This window comes from Sceloporus undulatus, chromosome 1 (assembly GCF_019175285.1).
Source record: "Sceloporus undulatus isolate JIND9_A2432 ecotype Alabama chromosome 1, SceUnd_v1.1, whole genome shotgun sequence".
NCBI lineage: Eukaryota > Metazoa > Chordata > Lepidosauria > Squamata > Phrynosomatidae > Sceloporus > Sceloporus undulatus.
Window position 1 is genome coordinate 309,349,540 of NC_056522.1, and position 14,027 is coordinate 309,363,566.

Consider the following 14,027-nt stretch of genomic DNA (forward strand, 5'->3'; position numbering starts at 1 on the left):
TAGAATGGGTTGGTACACAAAGCTTAGAAAGCTGTGTATTATTTTTGGACTTCCAGAAGCCATAGTCCAAAAAATAACATTGCCAAGGACTGCTGGTACCCTCTATTTACCAACTTCCATCTTGACCTCCACAAGCAGCTTTTATCCCCTCGGGTGGTTTCAACATGATAGCCATGTTAAAATATTTGAAAAGGTGTCATACTGAGCATAGAGCTAGCTTGTTTTCTGATGCTCCAGGGACTAGAACATGGAGCAATGGATTAAAACTACAAGGAAAGAGGTGCCACCTAAATATTAGGGAGCTGTTCCTGATGGCAAGAGCTGTTTGACAAAGTGTGGTGAAGTCTCTTTCTGTGGAGGATTTTAAACAGAGGCTGGATGGCCATCTAATGGGAATGCTTTGATTTTGTGTTCTTGCATGGCAAGGGATTGGAGTGGATGGCCCTTGTGGTCTCTTCCAATTCTGTGATTCCATGAAATATGTCTTGGCCCTTCCAAATGCCTTTCTGGAGAAGAAAACCACTCAAGGGCCAATTTGAAACGTTGAAATAGCTAGTGGGGGAATGGGTTTAGGACCTTCTCCATTCTCTGCCCAGCTTGAATTCCAATTGCCCCTTGTGACTTTTCCTCTTTAAAAGGAGCCATTGGTGTAATGCCGCAACCCACATCTGCACACAGCATCTAATTTGACCCACTAAATCTCTTCTACTTCTGAATTCTCACCTCTTTCTTTCTTGCTTGCTTGCTTGCTTTTCCTCCTCTTCCTCTGATCTCCACATTTCCTGAGTTAAGACCAATGTTAATTGTAATTGGTGATACAGTCAGAAAATAAGTTGTTCAAAATAAACTAGGGGAAGTAGTGCTGCACATGTAAATGAATTTCATATATGCATTTTTGTAGATTTTTAAAATATTTATTTTTGGCAGAGCAGTGTAATAGCAGGAGGAGAGGTGTGAGCAAATAAGGAACATTTGGATAGTTTGTTGTTGCTGTGTGCCTTCAAGTCATTTCCAGCTTACGGTGATGCTAAGCTCTATCATGGGGTTTCCTCTGCAAAAGTTGTTTAGAGGAAGCTTGCCATTGCCTTCCCCTGAGAACATGTGACTTGCCCAAGTCACCCAGTGGGTTTCATGGCTGAGCTGGGATTCGAATCCTGGTCTCCAGAATCATAGTCCAGCACTCAAACCACTACACCATGTTGGATAGTACTACAGAATAAGAAACAAAACTATATTTTTGAAGAGGGAAAAATTCTTGCTGAATTGCTGCAATTATTTGTGAGCTTTGAGTGTAATTCAGAGCCCTGTATAGACAAGGGTTTTTAAACACTACTGCCTAAATCCAACTGTTCGTCTCAGCTAGAGTAGACCTCTTGAATCAGTGGAAATTACATAAGTTGGTAGTTGCTGGTACACCAGTTAAATCAGTGGAACATACTTATGTTGCAAAGAGAACTTGTAGCAGTATGTTGAAACTGACTGAGCTAAAGAAGCTGCCATTAAAAACAAGAGGAGTTGAGGTCCTGCAATTCTTGGCATCCATGAGAGAGTTGAGAATGGATCCCTCACAGGTAGCATTCAAGCATTCATTTATTACGGCAGATAGCCAGCATAGTTAAAAAAAATATTTTTTAAATATATATATTACAAGACAGTTGACTGGGTGTAATATACACATTTTAAAACCACTTCATCCATCATAAGAGGAAGTTGTGGGAGCCCTCACAAATATAAAGAGCCAACTATATTACCTCACAAAACCTTTGAACAACAGTGTGAGGTAAATCAGTTTTATTTTCCTGTATTACAAGTGGTGGGAGAGACGTATTAAATGAACGTGGCCTACCTGTCCACGTTGTCTTTCAACCAGGAACATCCATCTCACATTTCAGGCTTGTAACACTAGGCTAACTTGAATTCCTGAAATGAAATCTCTTCCAAGGGACATCCAGACTGCAGCTATGAGTAAGCATAGTCTACACTACATTCTAAGATCTGTTCTACCTCTTGAGCTTTCTTTTTGTTTTGCATGGGAATACATAGCTGTATAGTTGGTACAAAGAGAATTTTCCTGATGTCACATTTACTTGCCATTACAAAGCTGAGAAAATTACTTTTAGTAAGTAATTACAATTATAATTCATCCCAGTCCCCACCACCATTATACCATTTGAAAAGTTACTATTTAAAATCCATTATTCTCCTGTTCCTCTCATCATTGTCCCAGCACCGAACACAAAACAAAAGGCACCATTTGAACCTTATGATATTCTTCCATCACCATTTATTGAGATTAATGCCCAAAATAACTATACAAGTAACTGAAAGTTATAGTTATATTGCAAAAGCAGTAGTCAAGGAGTAGACTGAACAACTCAGCAAAAGGGTTAAAACTATCCTTTGCTAATTGTTTGACATCCCACCTTTCTTCCAAAATTAGAACTCAAGGTGACTTTAAAAACAAATACAAATAACATCATAATAAATTATAATATTAAAACACAAACAAATTATAATATTACTCATTTTTAAAGGTTAGACTCCTAATTCATGGTTGTTTCATCCTGTCCATCAGGAATGTTTGTGTAAACAATATCATGTCAAAGCTTTATTTTCACAGGCATTCTGTCACAGGAATAAAGTATGGCCATTTATAAACCTTTTTTTAAAAGATAAGTCTTTATACTTGAAGTAAGATACTGTCATTTTCTCAAATCTTTGTTTACCCATCAAGGTTTTGTTGCCATTTTTGGCCAGCCATTGAAATGTATGAAATTTGGCTGAGCCAAATTCTCAGCCCACCAAACTCCAACTCTATACAAAACTGAAATGAAACAAAAGGTCACTAGGGTCTGTTACAGACCACCGCTTTGCGACGATCTGCCAGCGCTGCTGTTTGCTCCGCGAGGGAGCCGCAGCAGCCAAACCGCGCGGCTCCCGCGCGGAGCAAAAAAGAAGCTCCAAAATGGAGCTTCTTCTCGCATCACAGTTATGACGCCGCGAGGTGCCAATGGCGCCCTCGCGACATCATAAGTGCTGCGCGACATGCAGACGCACAGCGTCTGCTATGTCAAGATGGTGGCGGCCATGCAGAACGGCCGCCGCCATTTGTTACGGACAGAGTCCGTAACAGGAGTAGGGCCGTCTAGAAGAGACGTCCCTTTTTTAAACTGGGACATCCTGGGGACGTCCCAAATGGCATTATGTAACCTGCCCATGTGCTTGTCTACACAATTAAAATACTCCTCATTCCAATAGATTAGGCTGTGATCTAGCCAGACATGATTCAGAAGAATTCAAGCTTTTTGCAGGCGGAGAGGATGCCTCCATAAACTCTGCTGAAAAAGGATTTGCATTTTTTACTGGAGTATCTCAGTGTTGCCAATCTGGTGACTTTCACATGAAAATGGCGGTTTTTAAAGAGCTTTTGGTGTGATTTTGGTGCCTGGCTCTATTTCAGTGCAGATTTGGTGACTTTTGCACATTTCAGCTCCAGCCTGAGAGCGAGGCTGGCTACAGAGCAACCAATCCTTTGGAGTTGTTACACACTAACAGTTTTCAGCCAATCAGAGAGAAGACTGGAGAGTGGTCAATGCCCCCGCCCTCAGAAAAAGCTCTCTCTCTCTCTCTCAGCCCCTGACTCTCTCTGAGAGCCAGGCTACAGACCAACCAATCCTGTTTGGAGTCACACTAAGAGCCAATCAGAGAGAGGACAGTGATTGCCCCCGCCCTCAGGAAAAGCCTAGCCAACTCTCCTGGCTTAGTGCTAGGGAATCCTGGGAATTGTAGTTTGTTGTGGCACCAGAGCTCTTTCTGATAGAGATGGCTCAATGTCTCACAAAACTACAATTCCCAGGGTTCCCTAGCACTGAGCCAGGGCAGCTAAAGCAGTCTCAAACTGGATTATTTCTGCAGTGTGTCTTGGACCCAACTCAGGCTGCATCATCACTCCAGAGACAATCCACTTTCATACCGTTTTAACTGCCATGGCCCAGTGCTATGAAATCCTGGGAACTGTAATTTGTTGTCACACCAGAGTTTGCTGAGAGAGAAGGTTAAATGTCTCACAAAACTAAAATTCCCAGGATTCCATAGCACTGAGCCAGGGCAGTTAAAGGGTTGTCAAACTGGGTTATTTCTGCAGCGCGGTTGCAGCCCAACACGTTTCTATTTGGCACAAAGCTTCCTGGACCCCCTTCATGTAAAAATAAGTATCTTAAAAGTATTAGGACTGAAAGATTCTTTGTTTGGTTCAGTGGTAATTTTGAGAGTTGAAACAAGTTACAGTTATTTTATTCAATTAGGGTTACGTCTATTTGCAAAAGATCCGCCATATTAACATTACGGGAATTTTCCGGGAATTTTGACTGAATATTTGGTGTGATATGGGGGGATTCTGTGTTTTGGTCAAACATGTGGGGAAATATCTTCAAGGCTTGTTGGCAACACTGGTGAGGATGCACGTTATCAAACATGGCCATCCATCCACTTCACATCGATTTTTATGGCAAGAGGGAGGGTGAATAAGCACAAATTTGCACAGGAAAGTAAAGACAAGTGTGAATGTGTGAAAATCTGCTGCAATATGCATAATGCACTTACATCTAGACTAGCCCTCAAGTGCTTTCTGTATGAAATATCCTAAGAATAACTAGTACAGTACTGTATGTCACTTTGTTGCTGTTATGTACCCTGAAATCCAGTTTATGATGACAATCTCAGCGTTGTCTTGGCAAGATTTATTCCTGGCACTGCCTTCCTCTAAGACTGGGGGAGTGTGACTTGCCTAGCACTTGGTGGGTTGAGGGGAGATTCAAACCTGGAGTGCTCAAATCACAATACCATCCTTGGTTTCCATTTCAGTGTTGTTGTTGTTGTTGTTTTAACTGACTTTGATTCAAACTCGACTCATGGCAACCATGTGAATGAGACATCTCCAAGACTCCCTGTCCTCCACTGCTTTGCTTAAATTTTGCAGACTCATACACATGACCTCCCTAATTGAGTCTAGCCATCTGCGTGGCCTTTTTTCTGCTACCTCATCCTTTCCCAGCATTATTGTCTTTTCCAACGAGTTATGCCTTCTCATGATGTGGCCAAAGTACAACAGCCTCAATTTGATCATCTTGGTTTCTAGGGATATTTCAGGCTTAATCTGTTCAATTTGTTTGTCTTTTTCGCTTCCATGGTATCCTAGGCACTCTTCTCCAGCACCATGTCTCAGTTGAGTTGATTTTAGTTTTGTTCATTTTTTTCACTGTCCAGCTCTCACATCCATATGCAGTGATGGGGGATACAATGGCATGGATGAGTCTAACCTTAGTGCTCAGTTGTATATATTTACTCTTTAGGATATTTTCTAGTTCTTCATGGCTGCTCTTCCTATTCCTAGTCTTCTTATCTCTTGACAGCAGTTCTATTCTGAACAAAGTTTGATGTACGGTACAAGAAATCTTTGACTATTTCAGTTTCCTCATTGTCTAATTTGAATTTATGTAGGTCCTCCATGGTGATTATTTTTGTTTTCTTTATGTTCAGCTGCAAGCCTGCCTTTGCACTTTCTTCCTTGAACATCATCAGTAATTGTTCCAAGTCCATGATGTTTTCCGCTAGTAATATTTTGTCACCCACATAACGTAGATGGTTGGTGTTCCTTCACACATGAAAAAAGGAAACACATTGCCCAGATTGCATGATGAAGGGACTATCTATTTTAATGTCAAATTCTTCTATTCGTTTTCCTTTCTCTTGCAGATCTTCTGACAGCCAAGGAGTACCACTGCCTGCTGCAGTTGCTTTGCCCTGACTTTCCCATGGAGCTTACTCAGAAAGCTGCAAGGTGAGTTTTTTCTGCATACTCTCAGCCATTCAGAGTTTGGTTCTACAGCCACAGACAGTTTATCCTTTTATACTTGAGTAGGAAAGCCAGTGTGGTGTAATGATTTGAGCTTTGGATTTGACTCTAGAGACAGTGTTTGAATCCTCATTCAGTCATGGAAACTATTTGGTGATCTTGGGCAAATTACATTCTCTGTGCCTCAGAGGAAGGCAAAGCCAAACTCCCTCTGAACAAATCTTTCCAAGAAAATTCCATGATAGGTTCTCCTTAGTATGCAAAGGAATCTTGTAGAACCTTTGAGACTGAGAGAAAGAAGTTGGCAACATAATCTTTCTCTCTGTGGTTCATTTTAGGGCCACCAGAAGTCGGAAAGCATTTGAAGGCACATAACAACAGCAACATAGTTTTAAAAAATGGGGGGGAGGGGGTCTGAATTCACCGGCAGCTGCACATGTTTTTGAATGACTCAGTTTCCCTGCAATAAACACAGAAGTAAGGACACATTCACTCCATCCTTGGTTGCATGAAAGGCAAATGTAAACATAATAGTGTTATTCACAATTGGCAGAGCTGTTACCCCTTATTTAAATTTGGGTACTATTAAAATTTTAAAATATTAATCTTAGAGCTGCAGCAACTGAAGTAAGAAGTATACTTCATTTAGGATTTTATATTACATTTTTGGGTTTAACAGAAATAATTTCAGAGAGCTGCATTACATATCCATACGAAAGCCTGCACGTAAGTTGCCATTACGTACTGATCTGCCATAATAAAGCTAAGGATTATAGCAGAATAGGGAAAAGGCTGGTGGTTTTTGTTTGTTTGTTTGTTTGTTTGTTTTGTCCTTTTCCCTGACCAGAGTCATCCAGAGAATAGCTACTTTAGTCCTTAATCCATATAGAAGCCAGCAGGGCTACCAAAGACATTTTTCTGCCTGAGGCAGAACAGTACTGTATCTCCCCCCAGTCAAGGTGTGTAGTAGCTGGACAGTCACCATGAATGTCCCTTGACAAAGGAGTCCCACTCCCAGATGGAGGTAATGTTGGCCTTCTGTTCATGTGTAAGCCCAAGGTTTATCACCCATCATCACTGCTATCAGTGAAGGGTTTATACAGATTCTGATCTTAATTTATCTATCCTGGCTAAGTGCCCCAGCTTCCCCTATGCTGAGCCAGCAGGATCTCCAAATATAATCCTTTTGACTAGTTCCATGGCTAGTTTTCCTGCACTGAGATGTCCTCTCAGCTACCTGCCTAAAACAGCCCTTTAATAGTAACATGATGTCAGAGGTGAAGGAGGGCTAATCCAAGGGGTAACACACATAACCATGTACAGATGTGAGAGCTGGATAGCAAAGAAAGCTAATAGAAAGAAAATAAATTCATTTGAGATTCGGTACTGAAAAAGAGTGCTGAGTATACCATGGATAGCCAAGAAGGCAAAGAAATGAATTCTAGAATAGATCAAGCTCAAAGTCTCCCTGGAAGCCAGAATCACTAAACTGAGGCTGTTGCACTTTGGTCACATCATGAGAAGGCATAATGAATCAAAAGAAAAGGCAATGATGCTAGGAAAGTTGGAAGGCAGTAGAAAGAAAGGAAGACGACACATGGTTCAACTCAATCAGGGAGACCTGCAAGACCTGGTCACAGATGTTGAGGACAGGGGATCTTGGAGATGTCACCATGAGTCAAACTCGACTTGTGGAAAGTTGACAACAGCAGCAGTAGTAGTACAGGACAGGGCAGTAGTACTATAGTAGTGTACCTGAGTTAACAAAATAGGTACAGTATGTTCCTGGGTATAACTTCTTTAATAAAAAAATTGATACCAGAAGCAGAAGTAACATGGAAAGAATAGGCATAGCTACCTACACAATCACACAAAAGAAGGAATAAATCAATACATTACAGCAAACTTTCTATTCAAAATTAACAATAAGCATGTATGAAATGAAACAACTAGGTCAGATAACCTTTGCCTAAGTAAATAAAAACATTTGAGCCTTCTGGAGGTTGCTTGAAGGCCTGCTCCAAAATGCATCCTGCGATGATTTTTTTTCTTTCTTTCACCAGGCTCCACTTTTTTTTTAATTTACATTTTGGTAGCCTTCCTTTAAAGAAAACATGGTGGGTTACATGGTGAGGCAGATTTATTTGTTTTCTATTTGTTCTGCTGTTCACATGTGCTCCTTGGGATTTTGGAAAAAGCTACTGTTTACTTTACCTGTTGTAGGGAGGCACACACATAGGATCGGCTAGAATAGAATCCCATTATTTCCCAGCTCATATTTAATTTCACTATTTCTACAAACAAGCTATTGAACCCAAACCAAAAGTCTGTGTTTCTCCGGCCTGTCTTCACTGGCTTCCCATTGCATATGCTTCTAAAAAATTTCCATTTAGACAAAGAATGAGGATTTGTTGTTGTGTGCCTTCAAGTTGTTTCCAACTTATAGCAACCCATGGTGTTTTCTTGGCATGTTTCTTCAGAGGGGGGTTTCCATGGCCATCCTCTGAGGGTGAGAGAGTGTGATTTGCCCAAAAGTCACCCAGGGAGGTTTCATGGCTGAACAGGGATTCGAATGCTGCTCCTCAGAGTCATAGTCCAACTCTCAAACCACTACAGCACTCAGGCTGAGAATGAGGATTTTTTTAGAGAAAATAAAATGTTAAAAAAGAGTTTATTTGCCTAACTTGGATATGCCTGCAACAGTAGTAGTAACAGCAGAAGCAGCAGTAATCTGAGCAGCTTGGGCAAACGGAGGCTGGATGGCCATCTGTCGGGGATGCTTTGATCTGGATTTCCTGCATGGCAGGGGGTTGGACTGGATGGCCCTTGCGGTCTCTTCCAACTCTATGATTCTATGATTCTAGCCTGAGACCTTTTCATTTAGATGTAACCAGTTTGATAGTACTGACATTGAACTGGATCTGAAAGCTTTGTCTGCATCACAGGCTGTAGTTGGTACTATTTGTTCTAGGTTCAAAACTTACTGAAAATGAATTCATTGTAAACTAATTGATTCCAGGAGGAATGCTTTTCTAGATCTGTTTCAGAAAGAACCTCCCACACTAGTACATCTGCTCAGAATGACCACCATGGTGTATTACAGCAGACCTGTGAGCAAATTGGAGGTCAAGGTGGATGGACAGAAGATAGATTGGGTTCTATTTGTAAATCCCTGGGTATTCTTCAATAGAAAAATGAGGGGTTCTGATACTCAGTTAAGAATAACAGCAATGACAAGCTCTACCCCACCCAGCTCTTTCATTTTGGCTGCTGCAGTTAAAGGACATTTGACATGAAAACCAGGAGTAGTTATTTGTGTAAAAGGATTATGATCTTGGTTCTGGTATTGAAAATAAAATTCCTAGGCTGAGGATATGCTCAGAGACAGCTATGTTCATCAAATCTGGGATCACCACCCCATCAGTATGTTGTTCCTATCTCCACTTAACGGCTCCCAGGAGCCTTTTTTAAAAGATAGATCCCATAAACCAGTTGGCCCCTATTTTAGGACACTTACCTTCTCCCTATATGTAATAACATTGCTCAGCGCTCTCCTGTATCTGCAGATTGTCGGGGAAAGTTGGGAGCGATGGACAGGTTACCATTCAGGAAAGTTTCCTTGTTTATTCTGAACTTCTCATTAAGCTTTGAAAGAAAACCAGGTTTCCTAGAGCAGAATCGGAAAGCTAGAGGCCAGTAAAATCCACTGCAACAGTGGCATATACTAACAATGTATACCATCTTTATTGACACTAAACACTACTCAGTGGTTTAAAGAATACTCAGCCTGTGAAGCCTGAGCTCAAATCCAGTATACTCCTATGTTAACCTTAAGCCTTGCCTAGGGGAGCCTTTGCCTAAAAACACCGTGTAGAAATAGCTTAATTGGAACAAACTAAACAAGTTGCTTATGTATTCAACTCAGTTCTATTTTAAAAAAAGGAAATGAATAGCAGCCAACCACAGGAGCTGGTTATGAGGACGGCTGAGAAAATTTGTTGAGAATAACATGATTGGTCCATAGCCTCCACAAACCAAGCTATAAAACTAAATCCATGAATCCGCGACCAAAACATGATGATAGTGATATCAAGGAATTTAATCTGCCAAGTCATTGTAAAGCTGAGGCCCAACTGTGGGGACAGCCTTTGCACAACTCCTCTGTTGTGTGTGTGTGCCTTGGAGACAGACAAGCTGGAGGCTTTGGGCCAGCAGGTGTGAGAGAAAAATGAGATCTGTGTCTCTGGGGTGCCATGGCCAAGGTGGGGATGATCTCACTGCCTTTCCTCTTCCTGGGCTGTGAGCCTCCTTGTGCTGAACACTCTGCTGTCACTTCCAGAGCTAGTCAAGTGAAGTTACTTGATACTGCCTTAAATATGGAGCTGTCTTCCTCATCTACACCTTTCGAGCCCTTTATTTGGGATTTTCTCCTTGGCCTCTGCCCACACATCCCAACTTTTATGCTACTAGTCTCGTTTCTTCTTGTTCCCTGATCCATTTTCCTCATTACCTGGAAGAAAGATGAATTTGTAAGAGTGGGATTAATTTTTCCATGCCACTGCCCCTTTGTGTACAGTTTCTGCAAGTAGTTTGCAGTGATCACATATCTTTCTAGGTGTCTCTAACAGCAGCATAGGGGCATTTAGGGCAGGTTATAAGTTATGCTTACTACATAATGGGAGAGTTGATTGATATGCCTTAGGGGCTATGATTTCATAAACAGGCATCATTCCTAAGTCTTTTGGTATCCTTGAAGCTGCATGGCTACACAATTTCACTGGACAGCTTGCTCTTTCAGGGACTGTTGCTATGTGCTGATAACAAACACTAGAATAGAAAGAAATCATGCAACATTAGGCCAGAGAGGAGAAGGAAGCATCGATGCAAATGGGACCCTGATGACCAATCCATGCACAACAGTGGCAGTCCTTTGTCCTTAAATGAAGATTTGCCCAATTGAGAGGTAAAGCAAGGGTGTGATTGCTTTCAAAGTCTGAAAGAGTGGGTGAGAGGCATCAGTACCCTGTGCCCAGTGCTTTTATCCCTACAGTCCATCCTTCCAAATAACTCCAATCTCTAAGGAAGTAAACTAGGCTGGGAGAAAAGCATCTGGAGATGATGTCTGGGGAAGAGTCCACATAGGAAGGAGGTTTCAGCAGCTCCAATTCACATTCTCTTTTTACATTGTAATCTACATTTTGCCCCACACTATATATCAATTGGCCAGACACACATTTAAAGATTCAGGCCAGCTGCAATCATGTTTAGCTTAGGGCTCAGTCCCAAGAAAGTGGGCTGGTTGCCACATTTGTCAACAAGTCATTGGTCACAGCCAGATTGCAAGCTTTTATCTTTGGCTGTGTTGTGCATGAGTTGTACTTGCTTTTATTTTGAAGATGGAACAATGAAGAATATTCCATCTAGAAGCAAATTACTAGGACATGTTAGAAATGTATGCACACCACATGATTTATATATGTGCCCATCTATCCATGTTTAAACAAAGATTTGTAACTACTTGCTAATAGAGGTAGAATTCAAAGATATATCCATGTTAGTCTGTAGAATCAGCATGTAGAGGGATCTTGTAGCACCTTTGAGACTAATGCAGATAGTGAGAACTGCAGATAATGGCAAAAGCTTTTGCCACTATTTGTGGTTCTCACTATCTACTTCAGTTTTCAGAGGTGCTACAAGATCTCTCTACATTCTACTTGCTAATGTTAAGCTTTGTTAATATGAAGCACCCTCTCCAATACCCCGTTAACCTCCAAGGCAAGAAATTAGAATAATGAGATACATGTGACATGAGCCCAGTTGGTCTTGCTTGGGTTGAAGGGAATGGAGATGCACTGGCTGCAGTCCTTTAAAAGCAGGATTATTTGCCCAGTTCATCAGCAGCATATCAAGCCTTCTACCCCTTAAAGAGTGTCACAGAGAGAAAAGCAATCAGAAGTTGGACCATCCAAAGGAATGTGGAAGTTCACTTAGTGCTCGATGGTTTCCTAGATGTCTGAATTTGTTGGGCACTTTCTTAATTCAGTCCATCCTCTGCATCCACAGATTCTACATCCACTGATTCAACCATCCACAACTTTAAAATATACCAAAAAGCAAATCTTGACTTTGTCATTTTTTATACATCCTTTTACTGCACCACTGAATATAATAGGACATGAGCATTCATGGATTTTTGTATCTACGAGGCGCCCTGGAACCAAACACTGGTGGATACCAAGGGCCCATTGTACATGTTGGAGTTCTCCTCAGGTCTTTTGGGAAGAGTGAGAACATTATTTCAGCTAGGCATCCTTTTGGTTAGCAATCAACCACTGTTATTAGTACTGCTAAAGGTGACAGTTTCAGTGTTACCGCTGAAAAGTAATTTATGGTCCACTTCTCTTTGTGACACTCTTCAATCGATTTAGATAGAAAGATGAAGACAGAGAGGAGAGGAAGTGATAAAAGAACCGAAGGGATGAAGGGAAAGGAAAATGAATTTGTAAAAGTAGGATTAAACCACCGCATTTGAGTCACAACTTATTTTTGTCATATGCGAACAAGAAGGGTCATGGTAACTCATACCAAGGAAACAACTACAGTAGTTCAGTGTCCTTTCCCCCATTGATCTCCTCATTCTATCAGGGTGCCAATATTGTCCACTTCTCCTTTAAAACCGGTCTGATTAGGAATTTTTTTTGGCATCAGCATATAGACATATATCCCTCTTCAAGTGTCTCTGGTATGTACCTTTTCACCTATGTCCTTTTTGACTGCCTGTTATGTTCTACTGTATGCTGTGCTGTGGACTCTCTCCATCCCGTGGACAATTTCTTCTCTCTCCATTTGGACAATCAAAAATGCTTTCACTCTCATTTCCTATAGATGTTTTATCCTGAACCAGATGCTTTCCAACTACTGCTACCTTTGCCCTGAGAATCAGATTAAAGGCTGTGCTGCCATCTATTTGATGTTAAGCATCAGCAATTTGGTTCCATTCTGGTTCAATTGGGGCTTGTCCCTTTTTTACAAGTTTTATCCCAAAATGTTCTCTAGTGCCTCACAACAACATTTTGTTAACATGTTGAGACCCCTTGGCTTCAACTGTCACTGTGCATTAAATGGATAGCATTTCAGAGAAAGCTAGAAAAATTCTGGTTTTCATAATTTCTTGTGTAGTGAATTAATTTTTTCTTCCAAGATCTCTTAAGAGTATTTATGCATATTATTGCTACCAAAATGTATTGCTACTGCTGGCTCCACTTCAGCACCATCTGCCAAGCTATCTAGAACAGTAAAAGTGTACACAACCTTCATATGAGGCAGACATGTTACCATGGTATTTGCATAGCCATCACAGTACAGTTGTCTATGGTCCAAAAACACTGCAGAAATTATTCAGTTTGAGACTGCTTTAACTGCCTTGTCTCAATGTTAGGGAATTCTGGGAACTATAGTTTTATGAGACATTTAGCCTTCTCTGTCAGAGCTCTGGTGCCACAATAAACTACAGTTCCCAGGATTCCCTACTACTGAGCCAGGGCAGTTAAATTAGTCTGAAACTGGATTATTTCTGCAGTGTACTTTTTTTAAGTTTCTAATGATGAGATTGCTTACCATCAGGAACACCTGCTTTTGAAAGTATACCAGTATATCAGCACAAGAGAATATCTATTCATTCCCTAAAGCTTGTGTCCTTTCTAAGGGTTAAATGGGGTATCCATCCCTTTCAAACTGTGTTATCTTAGTGTTTATTAACTAATTTATTAAATGAGTGTTTTCAGAATATATTAAGGGCCTCACGAACCTGCAAAGCATAAGCCCCACATTGCTGCCTTTTTAACTCTTAATGCTTGTCTGTTTCAAGCTACAAGATTTTTCCCTATACCTTTTCCTTTGGTTGCAGCCCCGCTCTGTGTTGTTTCTGTTCCCATTCAACACCTTAGGACACGCATCAGTGTAGGATAAACTTTATGGTGCCGGAAAATGGTAGAGCTTCCTCTCATATCATAGGCTGTCTTATTCCTTCCTTGTAGCAACAGGAAAGGAATGGAAAATACAAAGCTGCCGTAACATTGGTGGTTTGGAAGCTGGTGGCCACCGCTGAGTCTATGGTGGTGGTGAAGACCTCAACATAGGTGCAGAGGGCACTAGTTTCCCACTCCTGGAACAG

The 14,027-nt window shown here is 41.1% G+C and overlaps 1 protein-coding gene across 6 annotated transcripts in view; it reads left to right on the plus strand.

Annotated features, from left to right (window-relative positions):
- C1H11orf49 (chromosome 1 C11orf49 homolog) overlaps positions 1 to 14,027 on the plus strand; it is a 191,563-nt gene that overhangs the window by 156,586 nt on the left and 20,950 nt on the right. For all 6 annotated transcript variants that reach the window (XM_042445411.1, XM_042445415.1, XM_042445410.1 and 3 more), the window contains one exon: positions 5,755 to 5,839. In XM_042445411.1, the coding sequence (XP_042301345.1) occupies positions 5,755 to 5,839 (85 nt within the window). The remainder of the gene's footprint in view (positions 1 to 5,754; positions 5,840 to 14,027) is intronic.